The sequence below is a fragment of the Argiope bruennichi genome, chromosome 7, assembly GCF_947563725.1.
Source record: "Argiope bruennichi chromosome 7, qqArgBrue1.1, whole genome shotgun sequence".
NCBI classification, from domain to species: Eukaryota; Metazoa; Arthropoda; class Arachnida; order Araneae; family Araneidae; genus Argiope; species Argiope bruennichi.
This window is the reverse complement of record NC_079157.1, coordinates 13,622,906-13,646,736: the sequence shown is the minus strand read 5'-3', so window position 1 is coordinate 13,646,736 and position 23,831 is coordinate 13,622,906. Positions and strand designations below refer to the sequence as shown.

Sequence of the window (23,831 nt, the reverse complement as noted above, 5' to 3'; positions counted from 1 at the left end):
AATAAAGTAATTTTTCTATGAAAGAATTTAATTTAAATAAAGTATACTTGATGAGTGCTTTAAAGTATGGTACAATGGTTTGTATGTAAAAATGTTTTTCAATATTTTGATTCATAGAATAGAAAATGTTTCTACAAGAGTGAAATCAAGTGAAATTAAATATAAAACTATAATTTATTTTTGGTGCTTTTAATTATATGATGAAGCTATTTAGCATTTTTAATTAATTAATATAAATTTGTTTGGATTTTTTTTATAATCATGCATTTTTATTTCATTATCATTATCTTTTTCATGCTTATAAAGATGGAATCTTGTAATTGATATAAACAAGTGTTCAACAAAGAAGAAGGTTTTGGCCTCAGTAAGTTTAGCACGGAGTTGACATTGTTTAAAACAAATGATTTTCAAAATTTTAATTAGTTTCATGTATTTAAAGAAATCAAATGAACTGTATTTATTAATTTAATTACATTGATAATTAAATATCATAACTGCACGTTATTTTTGCTATACTTAAATTATATAAAAATAAAAATAATATAAAAACCGACAAATCAAGCTTAACAATTTATTATATTTCGACGTTGTGTACTATGTTTCAATCTCGTGTAAGTGTTTTATCTTTCAAATTATTGAATTATCTATTAAATTTATCATTAAGGAGTTGGAACAAAACATCATTAATTTTATTTATCATTAATTATTATTATTATTATTATCATTAATTTATGCATTAAGGAGTTGGAACAAAACAGATTTATTAATATCAAATTACATCTGAATAATAAAATATTTGCTACATGCATAAATATAGGTCGCACTTTTTAACTTTCCTTTGACGTCAAAGCAAAAAAAAAAAAAATCCAACTATTGTGGGAGCTTATATGTATCTTAAACCATAATCAAAGGAACATTGAAAAATCTTTAATACGGATTTGAAAAATTAGAAAAAAAAATAAATAAGCTCCCAAAGTTACAAAAATGTAAAATTTTTGAAAATTTCTTAGAATATTATTTCAAAATGTGATGGTTATCAAATTAGTAACCATTATTTGTTAGAAGTAATGCCATTCTTAAAGATCTCACTCTTGCTACATTAAATAATTTTATACAAAATTACCAACATGATTCTTTGAAAAACTGGATAGAAGCGACGGTATCGATATTAAAGAAATTGAACCTTAAGGCCCAAATACTTCTAAAGAATGTTAAGAAGCCTCGCAGCCTTATCCTGCATAAAATTTAGCTATAGTTTTATGACGCCGACATGACATTTGAGCGTTTATTGTTGAAAAATGCTATACATAAATGTCTTTCTTTTCTCTTTTTCTGTAAATGTTGTTAATAACTTATCATTACTGATCAATGTAATTGTTAATCACCTTCTTAATACACAGCCACTCGCTAAGTAATTGCAATGCCCTGTCAGTACTCTTATCATCTGTTCTAACCGAAGGTTAAGAACTTCAAGGTCAAGAATTTCGTGACCCTTCTTTCAAATCGGCCCTACAATATCTAATAATGTCTGGTATTCATATTGTATAATGTGTGTCTGGTATTATTGTAATAATAATGACTGGTATGATTGCAATAATAATGTCTAATAATGTCTGGTATGATTGTAATACCAATGTCTAATAATGTCTGGTATGATTGTAATAATAATGTCTAATAATGTCTGGTATGATTGTAATAACAATGTCTAATAATGTCTTGTATGATTGTAATAATAATGTCTGGTATGATTGTAATAATAATGTCTGGTATGATTGTAATAATAATGTCTGGTATGATTGTAATAATAATGTCTGGTATTATTGTAATAATAATGACTGATATGATTGTAATAATAATGTCTGGTATTATTGTAATAATAATGACTGATATGATTGTAATAATAATGTCTGGTATTATTGTAATAATAATGACTGATATGATTGTAATAATAATGTCTGGTATTATTGTAATAATAATGACTGATATGATTGTAATAATAATGTCTAATAATGTCTGGTATTATTGAAATAATAATGACTGATATGATTGTAATAATAATGTTTAATAATGTCTGGTATTATTGTAATAATAATGACTGATATGATTGTAATAATAATGTCTAATAATGTCTGGTATGATTGTAATAATAATGACTGATATGATTGTAATAATAATGTCTAATAATGTCTGGTATTATTGTAATAATAATGTCCAATAATGTCTGATATAATTGTAATAATAATGTCTGGTATTATTGTAATAATAATGACTGATATGATTGTAATAATAATGTCTGGTATTATTGTAATAATAATGTCTGGTATGATTGTAATACCAATGTCTAATAATGTCTGGTATTATTGTAATAATAATGTCTAATAATGTCTGGTATGATTGTAATAATAATGTTTAATAATGTCTGGTATGATTGTAATAATAATGTCTAATAATGTCTGGTGTGATTGTAATAATGTAACTATGCATTATTACAATATATACAAATAACGTATGGTTTAATATCAAATAATGGTACCAGATATAGAGGAGTAAAAAGGTAGAGAAATATTTGCGTCAATTATTCCATGTGAGCCCTTGTTTTATATAGCTGTGTTTCTGAAATTTTCAGTTTATTGATTTCCAAACAAGTATTTCATGTTGTATTTAAGAATGTTCGTTTCCCATTGAAAATTTATTCTGATCCAATTCATTATACAACCGCTAACTCATGGTAAAAGAATCCAGGTTCAGCCATTACGCCAATGTTTTTTTTCTTCTAATATTCTACTGAATACAGCCATATTTACCTTGTGGTGAAAGCTTATAAACCAGTTAACAGCTATTTCTTTTGTATTGTGGTCATGTTACTCGGCTGCAAACCACAAGGTCCCAGGTACTATCCTCGCTCATCTCAATTCGCCACATTGTTGACCTCAGACGATGAACCTTCGACCTTCGTACAGCTGTAGTGGCGCCATCTACCCGCAACCAAACTCGTCAGACTCACTTGACGCAGCAACCTCGCCATAACGCTTAGCACTACTCAAATGGGTACAGGCGCATTAAAATCAACAGTTAATACATCACCACTCAACAGCCATATCATTCGTCTCACCTCCGACTCACTGGAGGGAGAGTCTGTGGTGAAAACCTATAAGCCAGTTAACAGATACGCTACCCGAGCAATTGCTTTTGTATCATGGTCATTTTACTGTACTGCGAACCACAAGGTCCCAGGTTCTATCCTCGTGCCTCACAATTCGCCACAACCTGTATGCATTTTGAATATTGTTTCAGTGACACAATTGTGGCCTGTGTATTGCGCAACTTGCTGTATTAGCTTGCCACGTTCTATCATTTATCATTCTTGTCAAAACTCTAGGTGAGTTGAGCAATCACAAAAGAATGGGACAATGGTACAAATGAATGGTACACATGGTATGGATTCACATTTGAACTGAAATGTAATTTGAATTTTGAGCTTACCGTCATTGGTTTCGTATAAAATAGCGAACATCTTCCAATTCTTCTCTTTGACGTAGGCCAGGTATGCCGCCCCGAGTGCATTTGGGGGCGGATAGAGGTTGATGTTGTGCCGTCTGGGCTTCAACCTGTATTCCCACCTGGTCTGGATGTGGGGAACTTCCAGCGCCCCGCAGGTGGACTGCACCACACTACTGGACTCGGTGGACTGGGGCCCGAATATTGCAGCCATGCCCTCGCCCAACAGGTCACACACTGGAACGCACAAAAGAAGCATGTTTTATATAGAATGCAGTGCATGAAAATATCTAAGCATTAGTTTCTCGGTAATTATAACAAGTTGAATGCACAGAAATATCAGCCAATTTTATAAAACTCTTTCAGCTACGCCCTCGACTAATAGAAGAAGAAAAAAGAAGCACACAGAAAAATACTTAGAAAAAAATGTGAATGAAAAAAATGAATTAACATACATTTTATTCCTTTGTAAATTCAACAAAAGTTTAATAAAATGAGTAAATCATTCGTTTCAAATATGACTAATGACAAGAATTAGAAAAAAAATTAATTCTGCAAAAAGTCTCTCGTTAAGATTCTTATTTGATTTATGTTAAGTTAATTTGGACTAAGTTTTTTTTTCTTTTTAAAACATCAGAATATTTGTATTTTTTACATATTAAAAACAAATATTTGAATTTTTTTTCCCTTCATTTCAAGCCTTCAGTATGCCAAACTGTGAGCTGATAAAACATTTTTTTTCCTGTTCAAGCAACTGCAATAATATTCATAGAAGAATAAATATAACAAAAAAGAATATTGTAATATAATTGAAAAAGTTAAAGAAAAATGGATTAACTTAAATTGTATCCCTTTACAAATTCAACAAATGTTTGTTAAAATGACTTGAAATCATTAGTTTCAAATATGACTATGGAAAAGAAAGAGGAAAAAAATATTTTTCCTATAAAAATTTCTCGTAAAGATTCTTATTTTCAGGTGCTATGTAGAACTATATTAATTTATTTTTGAGTTTAAAACACAGAATATTTATATTTTTAATAAATTAAAAAGAAATATTTAGATTTTTTTCTTCGTTTTAAGCCTTTAATATGCCAATTTGTGACATGAGCAATCGTATTCGTTTTATCTTTCATCCCAGAAATTGCAGAAACATTTTGTAGAAGCATAAACGATAACGAAAACGAATAAGGAAATGCAGTGGAAAAAATCAAAAACTAAATTAAGCTATCTTTTGTTCCTTTACAATTCCAACAAATGTGTGTTAAAATGTAGTAAAGGAAAATGTGTACATTACATTGGATATCTGTGAAAAAAGGAATAATGTGCTAGTGTATTCCTTATTATGTTTTTTATACCGATAAATGAAATAGACTCGTTTGCATTGCGCCTTCTTTTATCTCATGTACGTTTCAGGAAATAAGGTTAGATAACGTTAAGGTACGTTCTGGATACTTTTTTTTTTTGAAAAACACTATAAACTAGTTATATGTTAGAATATTTGCATTAAAAAGATTTTAAAAAAACATATGAAACCAAAATATACCATTTAAGTGACAAAGGTTTTAAAAAATGGAAAAAAGGGCCTTATTTTATCTAGAAAACGATATAAAGGAAAAGAAAAAACTTCCATTTTAAAGGGTCATCAAAGGATTTTCTTACAATTTTGCGAATAGCTTAAGAAATATATTATCTAGGTCCTTAACTAAAAAAATTAGCTGCATCTCTTTACATTCTTTTAATAAAATAGAACTCAGCTGATCAATAAAATGAAATTTTCGAGTTTTTCCACTCTGTGGGGCATTAAGACAGTAAAGTATTATTAAATGAATATATTACTTATATTTTAGTTCAGGAAATACAGAACATATTAAGATATTATTACACCAAATTTGAACCAAATAATGTTTATTAGAATTTAATTTATGAAATGTTTCGTAAGAAAATTATATCAAATATTACAATTTGAGAAAACAACAAACAGAAATGCAAAATAGTATTCAAATATAAAAATCAAATTCAAACATAAAAATCAATTAACTTCCCAAAAGATAAACAAATCTTTCTAATTATCTTTTAAAACGTTCATTTCATGGATCGTATAATTTTAGTTTCTTAGAAATATTTGTTTTTCCCAGTCATATCAAAATATCTGGTATCAAATTTACTAAAACCGTTCATTGACGTAAAACGCTTTTATATACTATCTAGATTTGCTTTCAAATAGTTCTTATATCATAGAAAGGGCCGTAAGTTTTTCTCAGCGGGTAGTTCCAATTATTACATCAAAATTTTATTTGTTTGGCTTTGCAAGCTTTTCAAATTATGAGATTTTTATTCATAATTTTGACGTTATGTTAGGTTAAAAAACCTGATGGTGGTACCGATGACGTTATGGCAGAATCCGCATGCGAACGGCTGGGAGCTGAGTATTTATTTTATCAAAGATTCTCCTTACTTGTAATCTAGCATGTTAAAAATAAAAGAAGGTCGAACGCCTTCCCTCTAATGTGATTTAAAGAAATGGTAACATTTCAATGCCGTCCCCGTCTTTTACCCATGAGTATTAATTAGAAGGTTTCGGCAATATATAATCCTATTAATTCAACAAAGGGTGATATTCATTTCAGTAAATTCAAATACTTCATAATTGAATTTCATAATTAAAATTTATAATTAATATAAAAATCTCATAATTTTAATTTCATTAATAAAGGTTTTAACAAGTCTTTTGTCTTCAAATGACTAGGCAAAATATTTCATTTATTTAATTTTTTCTAATATCTGGAAATTGTAAGTAATGACTGTTAATATAAAAATTAGTTAAATTGTTGTATCACTTATACATATTTCAAAATAAAATATATTAAAATGTAAGAAAAAAGTTGAAATGTTGATTAAGTATTTGAAATCTTTAAAAAAAAATTAAAGATGGCAGAAAAAAAATTTAATTTTTTTAAAAAAACTGAAATTTATTGTATATTTTCCCTGAAAAATCAATGTTTTAAAATAAATAAAAAAATCAATTTGGAATTTCCTACTTCATTAATTTGAGCTTTGTTGCAAGAGCTGCACGTAGATTTTATAATTTAAAACTAACTTGATTAATTTATTTTCAAGTCCGCTTGGTTTCATATTTCAAACGTTTCAGATATACCAAGAATAATAAAGATTAAATTGCATAAAGAAGAGAGTAAGAAATTTAAATATGAATAATTTAAGCCTTCTCGAGACAGTAGAAATGTCACGCTGTAGTTTGAGGAAACGAAAGGCATTCCAATCGTACAGGAATATAATATTTGCTTCATAGGAGAAAAGATTTAATCAAGAGTGAAGGCAAACATAATTATATTTACTACGGACATACAGATTAAAAACAGATGCCTTAATTCCAGTTAGCAAAAGAAATATATATGGTGATTATGAATAAAATTTTTGAATAAACTTGAAATAAAAATATTTATTTATTCCATTCAAAATATGTGGAAATAAATGTTTTTATCTTGTGTTTTCGATATTTTATTAAAAATGTAAAATTTCAGTTTTTATGCTCACGATAAGTCTTTTTATTTATGATTTTATATTAAAAAATAAATAATGTAATAAAAATGCTTAAGGCACACAAGAAATGAAAAACTGGAAAAAAAAGTCGAAACTTCTTGAAAATCTGAAAAAAAAAATGATTCTTCCTGAAAAGTTCAGATATTTATTTATGAGTATTCTACATTATGTATTTAAATACAAAATACACTTTATTACTTTGACTTTCTTTACGAATTTACTACATAGTTTATATATATATATATATATATATATATATATATATATATATATATATATATATATATATATATATATATATATATATATATATATATATATATATATATATATATATAAAAACCTGGCATGAAGGGAAAAAAACAAAATTAATTCTTTTCGCACCAATAACAAATAAAATGTATTACAATCTGCAGCCTAATTTTTTATAATGTTTGATTGAATCACATAACTATGTAAATCAATAGAAAATTATAGGCAGAACTCATCAATTGTTATTCCATCATAAAATTGATTGCAAAATCTAAACCAAAAAAATATGATTTGAAAATGCATTTAACATATCGTAACTTGGATACACTTTACCAAGTTATTATCATGTGAGATAATAACTATTTGGATCGGAGGTTTTGAAGCTCGGAATCACGTAGACAATGAATAAAGCATAAATGGCAATTTTCATCATCTTTTAATCGCATCTATTTTTTTACCTGCTTTGACCAGTATTGCATTATTATTATGTATGTTTTTTTGAATGTAGATGCGTTTTTAAAAGGTTGACCTATAACAATGACATCATAGCTCTTATTTTCATAAAATATAATTTTTTTCAGAGTTTTTTTTATAATATGTTCAAAAACACTTCACTGGCGTATAATAACAGTTTCAATAAATGTTTTTTCTTTTTTACTCAATGGGGAAATATCATTTCATTCATTCTTAAGTGAGAAACATTGAATGATCTGCCTGCTGTTCTAAGATTAATCCATTATGAAACTGTTTTATGATCTCAGAAATAAGAAAATAGTAGTTTGGGTTTACAAAAATATTGTTTTCATAACAATTCTATTTAAATAATTATGTTTAAAAATGTAATGGTAAATAGTTTATCATTTAGAAATCGCATTGCGACGGAAACGCTAGTTATTCAGCTTCTAAACGTAGCATTCCTTTTTGTGAGAACATGATGTTGTTTTGGTTATATGTTTTTGAAGATCGAAATCGTGTAGGCAATGAATAAAGCATAAATGACAATTTTTATTTTTAATTTTTTTCTTGGCTGCCAAAAAAGTTTTGGAGCTCTCGTAAACTGGTTTAAACTGGTTAATGACTTAAATTAATTAAGACAAATAATGACTTAAAAATAATAATGTTCTCACGTGATAACTTAAAATTTGGGATCATAGATTTCATTTCTTTCTTTATTATTTTTTTTCTCTTTTTCACAAGTGGGATTTAAAGAGATTTTAAACATTCTAAATGCCAAAAACAACAGAATCATTTCAATAACAAATTATATCAACTTTCAGATGCACCATTTTCAAAAAAAAAAAAAAAAATCATGAAAATATATGATTTATTTTGAACCAAAGCAGGTTACCATGACAACTAATGAGTTAATCTGAGAATTCAGCGGAATGTTGTTGACACTAATTCGTGTGCAAATTTTGCTGAAATATATTTGTTTCGTTTCAATTTTATACAGATTTAAAGCATAGATTCATTTCTTTTAAATCATTCTCGCTTTTTTTATGCTATTTTGACAAAGTAAAAATGCCATAATTATATCGGAGTATATATTGGATAATATTATATCGGAGTTCTAAACGGACTTAAAGTTTAAAACGAACCATTTGAAATTTAGTATTAGACAATAATAAAAACAATTTGCGTGACACAAAAATAATGAGGATTTCACATAAAAAAACGTTCTTTTTTCATATCATACATATTAATTATTTTATTTCATACCTAGCGATATTGATTTTATTAAATATACAAGTTATATTTCAACATGCATCTTGTTGTATTTATTTTATATTATCTTTATTAATAGCATATAAAATCCATTTCATAAAGCAGTTTACTGGCTGGTTGAATAGATTTACTACGTAAATATATGAGAGAATACTTCGATTGATTTAGTGTGGAATCTTCTATTTCAATATCAGATCGATTCTAAGGCGTGAGGCATATGAAATGATTGAAAACAAACTTAACTGCCGGAATTTGAATACACTTTATCAAGCTATTCTTTTTCAACAAAAGCGGGTTTGAAATGAATTTGAAACACTCTAAACGTCGGAAACAGAACTATTTCAATAATTAATTGTATCAATTTCCTGAAGCACCATTTTCTAAACACATCATGAAAATATTTCAGACTTTCGAAACAGAGCAGCTGACGATGACAAGTAACGAATTTATCTGAGAATTTCGTGTGTTGTTAACACTGATTGTGTTCAAGTTTTGTTTAAAATCCTTTATTTCTGTTTCATTTTAATTGAAATTTAAAACGCAGGTTTACTTCCTTTAAACAGCTTTGACTTTTCTTTCTTATGTCATTTTATCGAAATCTGAATGACTTGGAGGAAATAAGTAATTAAAATTCCAAACGAATTTAAAGGGAAACTATATAAAATTAAAAGGATAAAGCATTCGTTATCAGAAAATAACTTGTTTATTTGACATGATAATAATTGGCATCTCAGTTGTTTATGTAAAATGACATCGAGAGATTTGTGCAGTAAGGAGTTGAATCAATAGAATTCTAACTGTTATTTCCTAAACAGTTGTTAATATTTTTCATGTTTAGGTTTGTCTATAAAAATAATTCATACCATATTGGTACAAATCTATTCAATCTCTTCTTTGTTATAATTGTCTCATAGTTAGAAAAAGAGATTAATAGGGAGGTTTGATGTATTCTGAATGGATACCAATGACCTCCAATCTTGGTGAGAAATATGGCGACCATTTGGCGACGAAGTAGCCACCTTTGACAACAAAAATGATACGTTATGAAAGCTCATTACTTTTCATCCTTAATCTATCAGTAATCGAGAGCCGAAGATATTTCTAGAGAATTCCATGTGATCTCCATTTCAGTCAGAAATACTATACAAACCCGAAATGCTAAATGAATTTCTTGACAAGTTGATCATGGAACTGGCTATCTAGTGGCATATGCTGAATATTACTACTGTTTCCTTCTCATCAATTTGCTGTTTGTTTGTGTTGTTATTGTCTACAAGAACTGTATTTTACATACATCTGAGCTATGCTTATAGAAACTATGTTACATGATTTCTTATCCAGGTTTCCAGTTTTTTATTCAGTTTTATTCGTTATTCGTTATCCAGTTTTTTGCATTTCATTCATCGAAATTTACTTTATGATTCTCCGCAACAATGCTTTTACAACGATGCAAGAAATCGTTGAATGCAATTAAGCATTAAAACGAATTTATTTTCTAGAAATAGCTTGTAAAATAAACGAACAAAGCAGTAATTAATACAATTGACAGAAATAATGATTCCCAGTTTGAGAAAAAACTTTAGAACTATGTAGAACAAAAAATGCTAGATTTAAAACGCTTAGATTCAAATCCCAAAGAAGCAGATAACAGTTTGATTCTCTACCAATTTACCCACGAGTATTAGTCCTAAAATCTCTTTTTGGGACATGTTTTTGTGATCATCTTTTTAGTATTTATCAAATTTTAAGTTCTAAAAAGTTTTGAAATTTCATGTTTTACAAATTTATCAAATTTTAAAGATTAAAAAAAAATTATATATTTTTTTCATATTTATCAAATTTTAAATTTAAAAAAGGTTTTGAAATATCATGTTTTACATATATATTGAATTTTAAATTTAAAAAAAATATTTTGAAATATCATGCTTTGGATATTTATCAAATTTTAAATTTCAAAAAGATTTTGAAATATCATGTTTTACATTTCTATCAAATTTTAAGTTTAATAAAGATTTTGAAATATCATGTTTTTCATATTTATCAAATTTTAATTTAAAAATATTTTTCTGGGAAAGTTTTCAAGAGCACGTTATATAAAATGCCTTGTTATAACTTTTAGCAATCAGTAAGAAAGGCGAAAAAGTTATTACCGAATGGATCTAAATTATTAACAATTTTTAAGATTTTAATCAATCAGAAAATACACTTTCTCAAATGATCAGAAAATGATGATGATTAATACCCTACAACAGCACCTAATTTATAATTCAGACTACACATAAAGCATCTGTAAAGAAAATCACAATGCAGTTCTGTCTTCAGAAGAATGATTGCATCATTTCCTCTAACAACGTGCTATCTTCTACAGACGTTTGATGGCAGATTCACTTCTGTCCTCTGGGAAAGCATTTCCTGTAAGGCAGACAATTAGGCAAAGTAGGAGAGCCCATACAACCTGGCTGCAGCCTCATTAGGAAGCCGGGAAGAGAGCAACTCATTTTGGAAGCTTAGGAGGAAATAGAATTTCTCAGGAATAAGATATTTTCACAATTTCCATTTTCTCTGAGAGGCTCGAGCTCGAATGGATAGAGAAGCAGACGTCTCAAACAAAATTTCTACAAATTACTGTTGCGTAGTAATTGTATTTTCAACAAAGCGATTTTACTAAGGAAAGTCTCGGATATTTTTACTCAGACAAACAAAAACATTCCTAAATATTCATTTAGAATTTTACAGTTAATAAATATTCTTATTTCCAGTTCAGTTTAAAGATATTTTTGTTAAATATTTACCTTTCTTTGGTAACAAGATTCATCTGAAATAACGGTTGTATTTGATTTAAATTTAAACATTTGTGTGCAATCTGATGTTCCTTGGTTCTTGAACAAAAGAATATCTTTTAAACTTAAAGATTTAAACAAAATAAGTCACATCATTTAAAATGTTTTACAATTGTTCTGCTTTGTGTGCTCAAGTCTCCTTAATGGATTGAATTTACATGCCAAAAATACATGAAAATGCTAATATCTAATTGCTTGTTGCCTTATACAATGTTTTAACTTCATTTACGCACTTACTTCACTTAGCAGTTATGGGATAGCTTACCACATTATATGGTCACATACAACATGTTAATTGAATCGAAATATATTGAATAACATTAAGGATCAGCAATCAAAATGATTCAAAATACAGGAATTATTTTCTATTGTATAAATGTATTGATGAGATTTGTTTAGATTTCACAAATAATTAATAAAAAAAAAACAGAAAGAAAAATTCCATTACAAATTAATACAGAATAAAAAATGTAAACATAATTAATATTTTTTAAATTTAAAAATGACAACAAGAAACAGTATAAAGTAATTGCTGAAACAATGAAGATATTGAAAAAAAAAACATACACAAATGTATTTTTAAAAATTATCAAAATCAGGAAAATGTATTATTAAGTATAAACTTATATCATTGAATTAATAATTTTTAGAATTTCAAAATAATGTGGAAATCGTATTTATGCTATAATATTTCAGGAAAATTTTTAATTAATAAAAATTCCAATTACGATTTTAAAAAAATATTTTGTGGTGACACTTCCAAACTTCTAAAATGTAATATTTCCAAATTTGATTATTGCAGTTTAAAAGTTCTACCATGTGGACAGCCAACAAAGAAAATCCCATTCTATTCTATTATTCATAAAAAAATTGCTAAAAGTTGTGTAACTCATGCAAAAAGCATGTTTAATATTAAGTTATTAAAGCAAAAAGAGAATATTTTTGTTTCATAATTTTTTTAATAGAATTTGTTAGAGAATGCTATTTCTTAGTTTCACTTTTTTTTCTTTTTATTAATTATCCTTTGAGACTTTAAGACTACCGTCTAATATTAAAAAGAGGTTTTAACAATGTTTCTGATTATACAACCATAGCTATTATCTTCTTACGAAAATTATTTTCTCTGTTTTCAAAAGGCACTATATAAGCCATATATTTAGCATACCTCAATATAAAAGAGGAATTATAATTATATTTTAATTATTGTAAATATAATTGTTATATTTTAATTATTTATTATTGTAAAAGCATAGAGATAATTGTATTTTAATTATAAATAAATTATTGATTGAAAACATATGAAAGAAAAAAAAGAGTTTCTACAAATACATCCAAGGTACGATCCTAAATTTTAGTATAAAATCTTTCAAGTAATAAATTCATTAATTTATAGATCTTTAACTTTTAACAAAATAAATTTAATCTATTTTTAAAAATGAAACACAATTTATATTGTACTTATCAATTTTTTTCCTCATATGATTGAATATAAAGCACTGGATTTTGTTCGACATTCTGTCATGAAGCAATATTTTCAAACATAAAAATGTTTTTCAGAACTGAAATAGAGTTTGTATGTGAAGTGTTGATCTGCTAAAAATCCGTGTAAATTAATTTTGTACATATATCGATGTAACTGCAATAAAAAGTGATGCATCCCAACATTAAAAAATAAATTTCATGAAATTTGGTTATATTAGCAAATTAATTTCTTACCCATTAGCTGATAAATAATATTTGTTCCTTCCAAATAAAAAAGAAAAATGAAAACATATTAATATAACTAAGCTACCCATAAGATTTTTTTAAAGATAAAAAGAGACCGTCCAGTAAAAGTTTGCACTAGAATAAAACACTACACTCTTACAATTCCTATAAAACAATTATTTCTTCCCTAACAGCATCAATTTCCTTTTTTCTTTATCGTCTGGGAAACTATGGCTTGCTTTTATAGATTAAGAGGCATTTACCCTATGACCAACAATTAGGCAAAACTGGCGAATCCAACATCTTGGCGGCAACCTCATTAAGGAAACAGAGAAAGGAGAACTTAAGAATTGAATCTAAAGAGGGGAATAAACCCAGCGAGGAATAAAATACATTTCTCCGTGCTCCCATAAGTATGCTTAAACATTTTATGTGAGGATGAAAAATATGCAAATAAAGCCAGGGGATATTTGTTTGCAGAAGCTAAAATGATAAAATGGAAGTTGTTTAACTAAGAAATATTAGGTAATCCTTCAGGAAAATTTAATTTAAACGGATTAAACTCACGAAGCTGAATTGGACGATTAAACATGAATTTAATTAAGTTCATTTAAGATTGCTTTTTTTCTAAATAGTTTGAGACAAAAAGAGTTTTTTAATAATTTGGTATTAAAATTGAAAATGATTCGAATTCAATTGATTTTGGGTTAACTCGTCTATCTTAATATTATTTTTAAAAATATATTCATAATTTATCTAGATAATGTGCACTGAAAAATGCATTTAAAATATATTCGAAATATGCCTGCCTATGTATAAATACAGGAAATAAAACAATGATCTATTGTTTTGTAAAATTCAATTATAAGTATTTTGAAAATGTTATAAAACTAGAGAAAGGTTTGAGGAAAATTGAGTTCATGTCACCTAAAGTCTAATCTTCCAAATTTTAACGATGCATTTTGTGTGATAATATATTTCGACATTATTCTGGGTAAGCTTAAATAGTTTGTGTAATTTTCAATTAAGTAACAATGTAATTAAAATTTTGAAATGCCTAATTTTAGTGAACACATTTTACTGAAGAATTATGTGAGAAATATAAAAGATGTAATTCCATCCATCTAAAATATAATAAGTTTCAGAACAATGTTTGTTTACACGTGCCGCAATTCTCAAGCATTTTCTAATCTTATGTAAACATTAATTTATTAATTTAAAATGAGTTTGGTTTTCTCATTTTTCTGATTTGTTACCATCAGGCTTTTGAAGAACACTTGAATCAATAATTCGGTTCAATTGTTACAAATCTTTAATGTTACTTCTTCGTGCAGTTAAGTATCAGGGTAAGGGGGAAAAATTATAAACTGCTTTAAATGGTTGCCGACTTATTGAAACCGGTCTTGGCGACAAACTTGGCTACCGTTTGGGGATTGGTATGGAATGTAGAAACTTTGGCGACGAAAAAGAAAGTTCTCTATTCTGCTGGAATCCGACGAATTCTCTACTAGGAGCCATGATTTGGATCTTTCTGGAGAATAAGACATCCTATTTCGCAGACTATAAATGCCAGAGAGATCATAACTGAAGCGAATAATCGAGTGAATTCTCTCTTAAGATTTCTGATATCCATCGAATTCTGTCTGGGCGTTTTGTTTTTCAGCAGATGTCTCAAAACGATTTGTTGCTTATATATTTTTGATTTCTGCTCGTGCTATTTTTGTGTACATTTCGCCTTTTCAGTTACTTGTGTTATTTGGAGAAAGAAAATGAAATTTCTCTTTCTGCTGGAATGTTTCGGCGTTTCTTTTTTTTTTTTGGATTACTGTAATTTTTACCTATATTCATTGGACGGAGTTCTCTTTATAAATATTATTTTAATCTATATCTGTTAAATCAAGTGTATTTGGAGTTTGTTTCATCGAGGGTGACATCTCAAATGTAACCCCTTCCAAAATTTATGTTCTATACAACAGGAACAAACATATATTTCGATTGGTTTAAAACACAACAGGTTCGAATATTCTATATGAGGATCTGACAGGAAATCGAATTTCGAGCTAGCGAGTTTTCAGTAGCAAAAACAGAATTCAGTTAAAAGAAAGCAGATCGCTTCTGAAAGAAATATATGTGCAAGTTTTAATTCCAGGATAAACAAATTCTCAGTTGTCCTTTGAGAACTGAATTGAACAGAACCACCTGTATAGGTCTATTCAAAATTTTATCCTATGTTCTTTAATAAAAGATTTTGTACTATTCGGATTTTTTCAGTTCCTTGTTGTTTTCGTACTTGCTGTTTTTAGGTTTTTTGGAGTTTCCACCATACTTCCACCGGAGGAATTTATTGCACCATTACTATTTTAATTTATATCAGTTATCTCAAGTGCATTTGAAGACAAATAGAATCTGTTTCATCGTAGATGACATCTAGTAGTCATCCCTTCCAAAAATTCAGTTCCTTTTTAAGACAATACTAGGGATATTTTGAGACGGATCTCATAAGTTCGATCCGTGGTCAGATGACGAGGACGACACCTGAGCTGGCAAACCCCTCTCCAAGCTTTCACACCACACCAGTGTTAGGACGTCTGTATTTAACGTGCACCAGTCCCGCTTACACGATGGTTCTCCGGTGGAATTGGGTCTCAAACCTGAAACCGTCCGGTTCCGAAGCCGAGTCTTTACTATCAGGCCAGCCCGACAACTGATGTGGGAAGACATAATTTGATGGATTTAAAATACAAGAGGCCTAAATATGCGATGTGAAAATACCTCAGGAAATCAGATTTCGATATATTTCTGAAAGAAATATATATCTAAGCTTAAATTTCGAAATAGATTATCCTTTGAAACCAGAAGTAATCAGAACCAGTAGGAATGGTTTCTCTAGAACATTCATATGTACTTTATAATAAAGGCATTTATATATTACTGAATGTATGCCGTTGTTAATATGTAACTGTTTATTGTAATTACAAAAGAACCCACTGGTTCTGATAATTAATTGTTGTTATGCGATTAACACATCAGAGGGAGTGGTTTCCTCAAAATCTTGCATACTATTTAATAAATGTCTTATGTCTTTTCCTCCCCATAAAATTGGGGATCTTGGATTCGCGAATACCATGCATAATATTGGTAGAAGATAGTTACAATATATGGACATTTACCATGAATTTATTGTTTTTACAGAAATTATTGCTAGAATATGTACTTACGGCGCCTTTTTTTCATTAATTGACACCTAAAATTTGACACAAAAATACAACTGCAATCAGAAAATAACATATAAAATTTCATAAATTTAAATCATTTCCCTTATTATATTTATATGCATGTTACAATAGTTATTATATTTATATGCATGCGGAACTACAGACAGACAAAAGGTCAACTGCTCGGCGGTGTTGCTTCAAAATTAGAATAGTGTTAATATTTTATAAATTAAATATGTGTGTCGAATATAATCCATTTCTACCTTTTTGATTTTTTAATTATTGAGTTTATTTGCTCTCAAATAGCTAGTTATATGGACTATCTGTAATTTCCTTAAAAATCTGGAAGAAATCTATAAACATGATGTGAATTCGCTATGCCAAATTTCAGCCGACATCACAAAACAATTTTGAGTTTCGTTTTCAGACAGACAAGCATACAAACGGACTGACAGACAAAATGTGAAACTTCTGAATGCGTTTAATTATTGTTGCATATTTGAAAAACTATTAAGCAGGGATAGATAAAATATGGAATAATTCTGTATTAGGCCTTCCTACTTCGATTCCGAAGAACATTTTTATCAGTTTCTAATAAAAAGTTTTAAATTGCGAATTCACAAATCAATTAAAATATAAAATATTCTTTCATATATTTTAAATTCATAATTTTAGTCATGTTTGCTGAGTATTTTTATGTAAATTTAGAATTATTGTCAAATATTTCTTATATCTTAAACGTACTATATTAAAAGAAAGGAAAACCTCATTTAACTCTAAGAATTTAATTTTTCAGTAGCTTATAATTCATCAACCGTTTATTTAAATTTTCAAAATGTTATACGTATTCGAATTCTTTTATTTTGATGAATCCAGATACGTATTCGAAATCGAATCTTCCTGTTTGAAAAAAATAATTTTGAGTAAATTTAAGCATGGAGATGGCTCCTTAAAGGAAGAAATATTTCATGTACTTATAATGAACATATTTTTGCAACGATAAACAATTACAGTTTTATTGTGTGTATTTCGTTAGTGTCCAGATATGCTTGTTTAACGGATTGTACATTCACTTAGTGAACACTGAAGCAGGTAATATCAATTTTTTTCGATATTAAATAACTTTGGTGATCAGCAAGTTCATTGAGAATATAGGCTGTTTTTAATTTCAATTAAATATTTTATACATAACTTTGTGCTTATGATTCCATTAACAGACTCTTCCCAAGCATTCTATTTTAATAATCTTTCACTTTCTTTGCCCACTGCGCTCACAAACAAACGTAACGAAGTCAAATTCCGTAACATACTAATACATCATAATACTATTAAATGCACGACTTTCTTGTTAAGAGTCTTCTAACATTTCCTGCACTGTAACTGTGCATATACTGAACATAATTTGTCTTCTATAATTTTCAACAAAGGGTTAAAATTGCGTGATTAGTTATTTAATGAAACATGGAAAACGATTTGGATTTCAATGTTACAGTGAAATCTGTTGTTGAAAATTATTCAAAAGAAAATAATCAAAAAGTGAAATAATTCAGAAAAGAATTTTCAGATATCAATATTGGTATTACTAAAAAGACAATTCCATTTTTAAAGGTCGAAATATCAGCTTTGTACTTTATTATTTTCGGATGTTATAACTGTTTTCCCTTAATTTTAAATAATCAGAATATCTATTAAAATTTCAAACATTTGCTTCGAAGTGAACATTTTCACCTCCCAAATCATATATGTGCAAATTTGGTAGCTCTAGGTCTAATGGTCTGGCTTGTTGAGTTCCAATGCATACACATTCATCTTTATTATTAGTAGAGATTATATTTTACATTGAAGAAATATGTTTTAAGAACAACTTTTAAATAATTCGTTTGCGTAAACATGAGATTTTTATTCATTTTATTTCACCGCCTAAATGAGCTACTAGAAAAGAATTGACAGACAGTAAAGTATATTTTTCAAACTCATGTGTTAGCACTGTAAAACTTCATGGAGGTTATTTTTTCATAAAAACGAAAGAACGATTTGTTGAGTGTTATCCATTTGTCTCATGCATTATTCATTTTTTGCAACTGAAAATTTCAGTATTGGGGATTCTTTGAGATTCTATTGAATTTCGAAAGAAGAACTGCAGGATCTTTAGCTTCGGCACTCTCAACGAGTTGAAAACATTGCTTTCTTCCTTTTTCTTCACATCTTTTTTTTTTTCTTTCGTATCCTTTCTCTTCTGAAATGATCAATGGAAATGAATAAAACATGATGTTTATGAGCAACTTTTACCTATCATTATTTCTTTGTTTGAAGGAAAGAAAGGCAGAACAATGCTGTTTGCTGTTCTGTTACAAAACATTGAGGGAGTTTCTTTGTGTATGTTTGCAATTCTTTAAAATATGCTTTGCAATTCTTTAAAAAAAGTCGAGAAGATATGCAGAATGTATAAAAAGTGTTTTCGTTTGAATTTGCGATATGAAGACAGTGTTATTTTCATAAACATTTGCAGTTCTGGGAATGAGATATGTAGATAAGATAACGAATGTAGAGCATAAATGTAGATGAAAATGATCCCAAAAAGTAAATGCTTCTCAGGAGATTCCTCTCTTGTTGTCCGTATGAAGATGACTAGAGGCTACTTCTGCGGTAAGAGTTATTGCACAGGATGTTAATGGCCAATTAGCAATTGAATGCAGCAAAATTAATATTATTCGTTGCGTCTCTACTACTCGAATAGATTCGATCTAACGCAGTGTGGAATTGCAAATTTGCTGGAAAAAAACTTAAAAATATGTTTATTAAAAGTTTCAAAGCTATAACATATGTTTGCCTACTTTGCTATTGCTAAATGAAAATGATACATAGATGTAAATGCTTCTTTGCTTCTCAGGATATTCCTGTCTTGTTGTCCACATAATAATGGTCAGACATCCCTTCTACTGAAAGGATTATTGCATTGGCCGTTGATGGCCAATTGGCAATTGAATACAGCAAAAGTATTACTATTCGTCGCGTAATTCGTCGCAAAAATTAGCTGATATATAGCTTAAAAATCTATTTATCAAAAGTTTGGAAGCAATAACATATGCTTGCCTAATTTATTATTGACGAATATGAAAGAATCTGTAAATTTAATATTAATTATATATGAAATGAAATTCATTAATGTTTAATATTATTTTTATTGCGGGGTATGATAGTAGTTGAAAGCTGAAGCGAATATCATTCTATTATTCTAATATATTATTTTTTATTTCTTATATTTTTCAGATAATCTTGTCTGAGGGTGAAATGGAAAATTTTTAACAAGACAATCAATGACCTGTAACGAACGAATATTACAAGCTGTCAATGACATGCGTGCACTCCTATCTTGATCACAACTAATTAATTGGGTCATTTTTAAACGCACGAGAAAAGCAGAATATTCTTCCAACTCTTGATATCAAAATTGGCTATGGGAAAAACAAGTGAATTAAGACCTCACAGGCTGCATGTATCTTTTGAAGATTTAAATCTCTGAAAGTTTTTGTAAAATAAAATTATTTAAACTGTTATTGTAGAATAACAATGAAATTTGAAGTATCAACGCAAGCCAGTGATGATTTCTTTTGTTTCACAATGACAAATTTAGCTTACAATGAGTCCTTTCTCCCACCCATATTTTCTGATGTCAAGTTACTAGAATGAGAATATATAGCTTTGATTTAAAAATTCTATTATTTATCATTACAATCTCAACAGCATTAAAACAATAAAGTCATAACGTATTTACAAGATATGTTCTCTTTATTATTTGGACGATTTTCCCATCTATAAATACAGTTCACTAGCAAGTTTCTTGCATGGTGTCATGGATACGTGGAAAGAGCAACAATCCTCTGACACGAATAGTGTAACAATTAAAATTAATTAATTTTTAAGAAAGGAAAATAATCACGATAATCTATAATTGAAATAAGTAGAAAAGATATTTTTTAATTGTCAAAATTCTTGAATAATTTGCTCGCTTTTAAATTTTTATTATGCATATATATTGTTACGAAATTTCCGGAATTCGTTTGGATAGTGGAAGTTATATGGTGTGAAGAACGCTCAATCACCAGGCAGCAGTAGAAAATAAAACAACGACTTCTATTTACACGAAGACACACAGGTCAGCACTATATACAGCACAGAAGACGATTATCTTCAGCCGAGACGTGCCGTAACAACAGCAGCATATAACAAAACTCTACTGCAGACAGTAGCGCACAGCTTAGTTCAGCACTAGCTTCACTCCGTCGCTGCTCCGCTTATCTCTGGAACGCCAGTTCTTTACCGTTGATTCTGACTACTCTCGCGCTGTCGCTTCCGACTACAACTCTTCGACTACAACTACTCTTTCGCTTCCGACTACTCTTCGACTCCACTGGTTCACGACGGCTCAATTCACCACCACTCCCCGGCAGCTGCAGCTCTTTTTATAGGTCTCAGGAGACGGGGTAGAAGCCTCTCAACCAATCAGGATCGTTCGAGGCGTATCTCGGCTCCTAATGGAAGGATCGGGAAAATTCTCGATGTTTCGTTTATAATCTATTTTGGAGCCAAAGTCGCCAAATTCGTCGCCAAATGGTCACCAAGTTTGTCGCCAAGCTCTGGGACCTCCTATGGAACCAACTATGCTGGATATATATATAGATAATATACAAAATTTCTTAACTCCAAGTTAAGCTATTCTGTAGGACACACACACATACACAGTAATCTTTATTATTAGTAGAGATTTTAAATAAAAAAAATGTACTTTATACATAATTTTTTTTACCGTTGCCTTCTTAAATTCTTCAACTTATGTTATAAACTTATTTATTGTTTCTTTATAAAAGTGCTAAAGGATATATGAACACAGTAATTTAATTAGAAGTAATATGTGTTTTATATGCTCATAATTAATACATCTCCTTTCATTATAGTAACTAGAATTAAAATATAAATTTTGAGCCTCCTATCGTTCAAAAATTAAAATTTCAGAATTTCCAAAAATTAGAATTCAAATTGGAAAAGAAAATCAAGTCTAATTCATCTGCGTTCTTGCGTTTTCAAATTATTGTTCTCACATTCAGACAGAAATTATTCCAAAAAAATAATTTCAAAATAAGGGAAATGTATTTTCTTCAAAGATTAAATTTTTCTGATTACAGAGAATATTTTGTTTACAGACAAATAAAGATAGAAATATATTCTTCAATATATTATAATTCTCAGCGTCAAAAGCATCAATTTAGATTAGTTTTTTAAAATTCCAGAGTATAAATTGTCTTTACAGGCATATGCTCTGAAAGCAACAATTTAGACAGTGAGGATAATACTGATCATTTTCTGACGCAAGGAAAAATACCATTAAAACCAATAACATTTAAATCCCGTTTATCACAATAAATACGGTACTTAAAATGCATTTTAATATGATAAATCAAGAACATCATATCGTTTGATTCCGTAAACTGTGCTCATTATGTCCACCATTAGATAAAATTTAATGGAAACGCTCTCATCCAAAATACCCCTTAAATGTTAGACCATTAGAAGAGACTATTTGAAATCTGAACAACGCAATTAATTTGCGATTAGAGAGGAACTTTCATCCTTTACTCGCTTCACTCGCCAACCATTAAAATTCGTTCAATCACATGCTTTATTGAAGAATACTAACGGAACAACTTCTGTGAATAATGTTAAGGAAACAGAACGGAAACTATTTCCACTCATGAATAATTTCATTTGAATTTAAAATTTTGTGTAGAATAATGTTAAGGAAACAAAGCGGAAGCCATTTCTATTTTCGAATTATTTCCTTTAAATTTAAAATTTTGTGTTGAATAATGTTAATGAAACATAACGGAAACCATTTCTACTCATAAATAACCTCATTTATATTTAAACTTTTGGTCAGAATCATGTTAAGAAAACAATGGAAACCGTTTCTACACATGAATAACCTCATTTACATTTAAACTTTTGGTTAGAATAATGTTAAGGAAGTAGAATGAAAACTATTTCTACTCATGAATCATTTCTTTTATATCTAAAATTTTGGTTCGAATATTGTTAAAGAAAAATAAAGGAAACCATTTATACTCAGGAATAACCTCATTTACATTTAATATTTTGTGTAGAATACTGTTAAGGATACAAAGCGGAAGCCATTTATATTCGCGAATAATTTCCTTTATATTTAAAATTTTGTGTAGAATAATGTTAATGAAACAACGGAAACTATTTGTACTCATAAATAACCTCGTTTACATTTAAACTTTTGGTTAGAATAATGTTAAAACATAACAGAAAACCTTTCTACTCATGAATCATTTCATTTATATTTAAAATTTTGGTCAGAATCATGTTAAGGAAACAATGGAAACCGTTTCTACACATGAATAGCCACATTTACATTTAAACTTTAGATTAGAATAATGTTAAGGAAGCAGAATGAAAACTATTTCTACTCATGAATTATTTTTTTTATATTTAAAATTTTGGTTCGAATATTGTTAAAGAAACATAAAGGAAACCATTTCTACTCAGGAATAACCTCATTTACATTTAAAATTTTGTGTAGAATACTGTTAAGGAAACAAAAGCGGAAGCCATTTCTACTCATAAATAACCTCGTTTACATTTAAACTTTCGGTTAAAATAATGTTAAAACATAATGGAAACTATTTCTACTCATGAATCATTTCATTTATATTTAAAATTTTGATCAGAATCATGTTAAGGAAACAACGGAAACCATTTCTACACATGAATAACCTCATTTACATTTAAGCTTTTGGTTAGAATAATGTTGAGGAAGCCGAATGAAAACTATTTCTACTCATGAATTATTTCTTTTATATTTAAAATTTTGTGTAGAATAATGTTAAGGAAACATAACGGAAACCATTTTTACTCAGGAATAACCTCATTTACATTTAAAATTTTGTATAGAAAAATGTTAAGGAAACATAACGAAAACCTTTCCTACTGATAAATAATTTCATTTATAGTT

At 28.4% G+C, this 23,831-nt stretch overlaps 1 protein-coding gene across 1 annotated transcript in view; it reads right to left on the bottom strand.

Annotated features, from left to right (window-relative positions):
* LOC129976140 (glutamate receptor ionotropic, kainate 2-like) overlaps nucleotides 1–23,831 on the bottom strand; it is a 435,413-nt gene that overhangs the window by 230,325 nt on the left and 181,257 nt on the right. Inside the window, exon 3 of the mRNA XM_056089551.1 lies at nucleotides 3,484–3,735. Within this exon, the coding sequence (XP_055945526.1) occupies nucleotides 3,484–3,735 (252 nt within the window). The remainder of the gene's footprint in view (nucleotides 1–3,483; nucleotides 3,736–23,831) is intronic.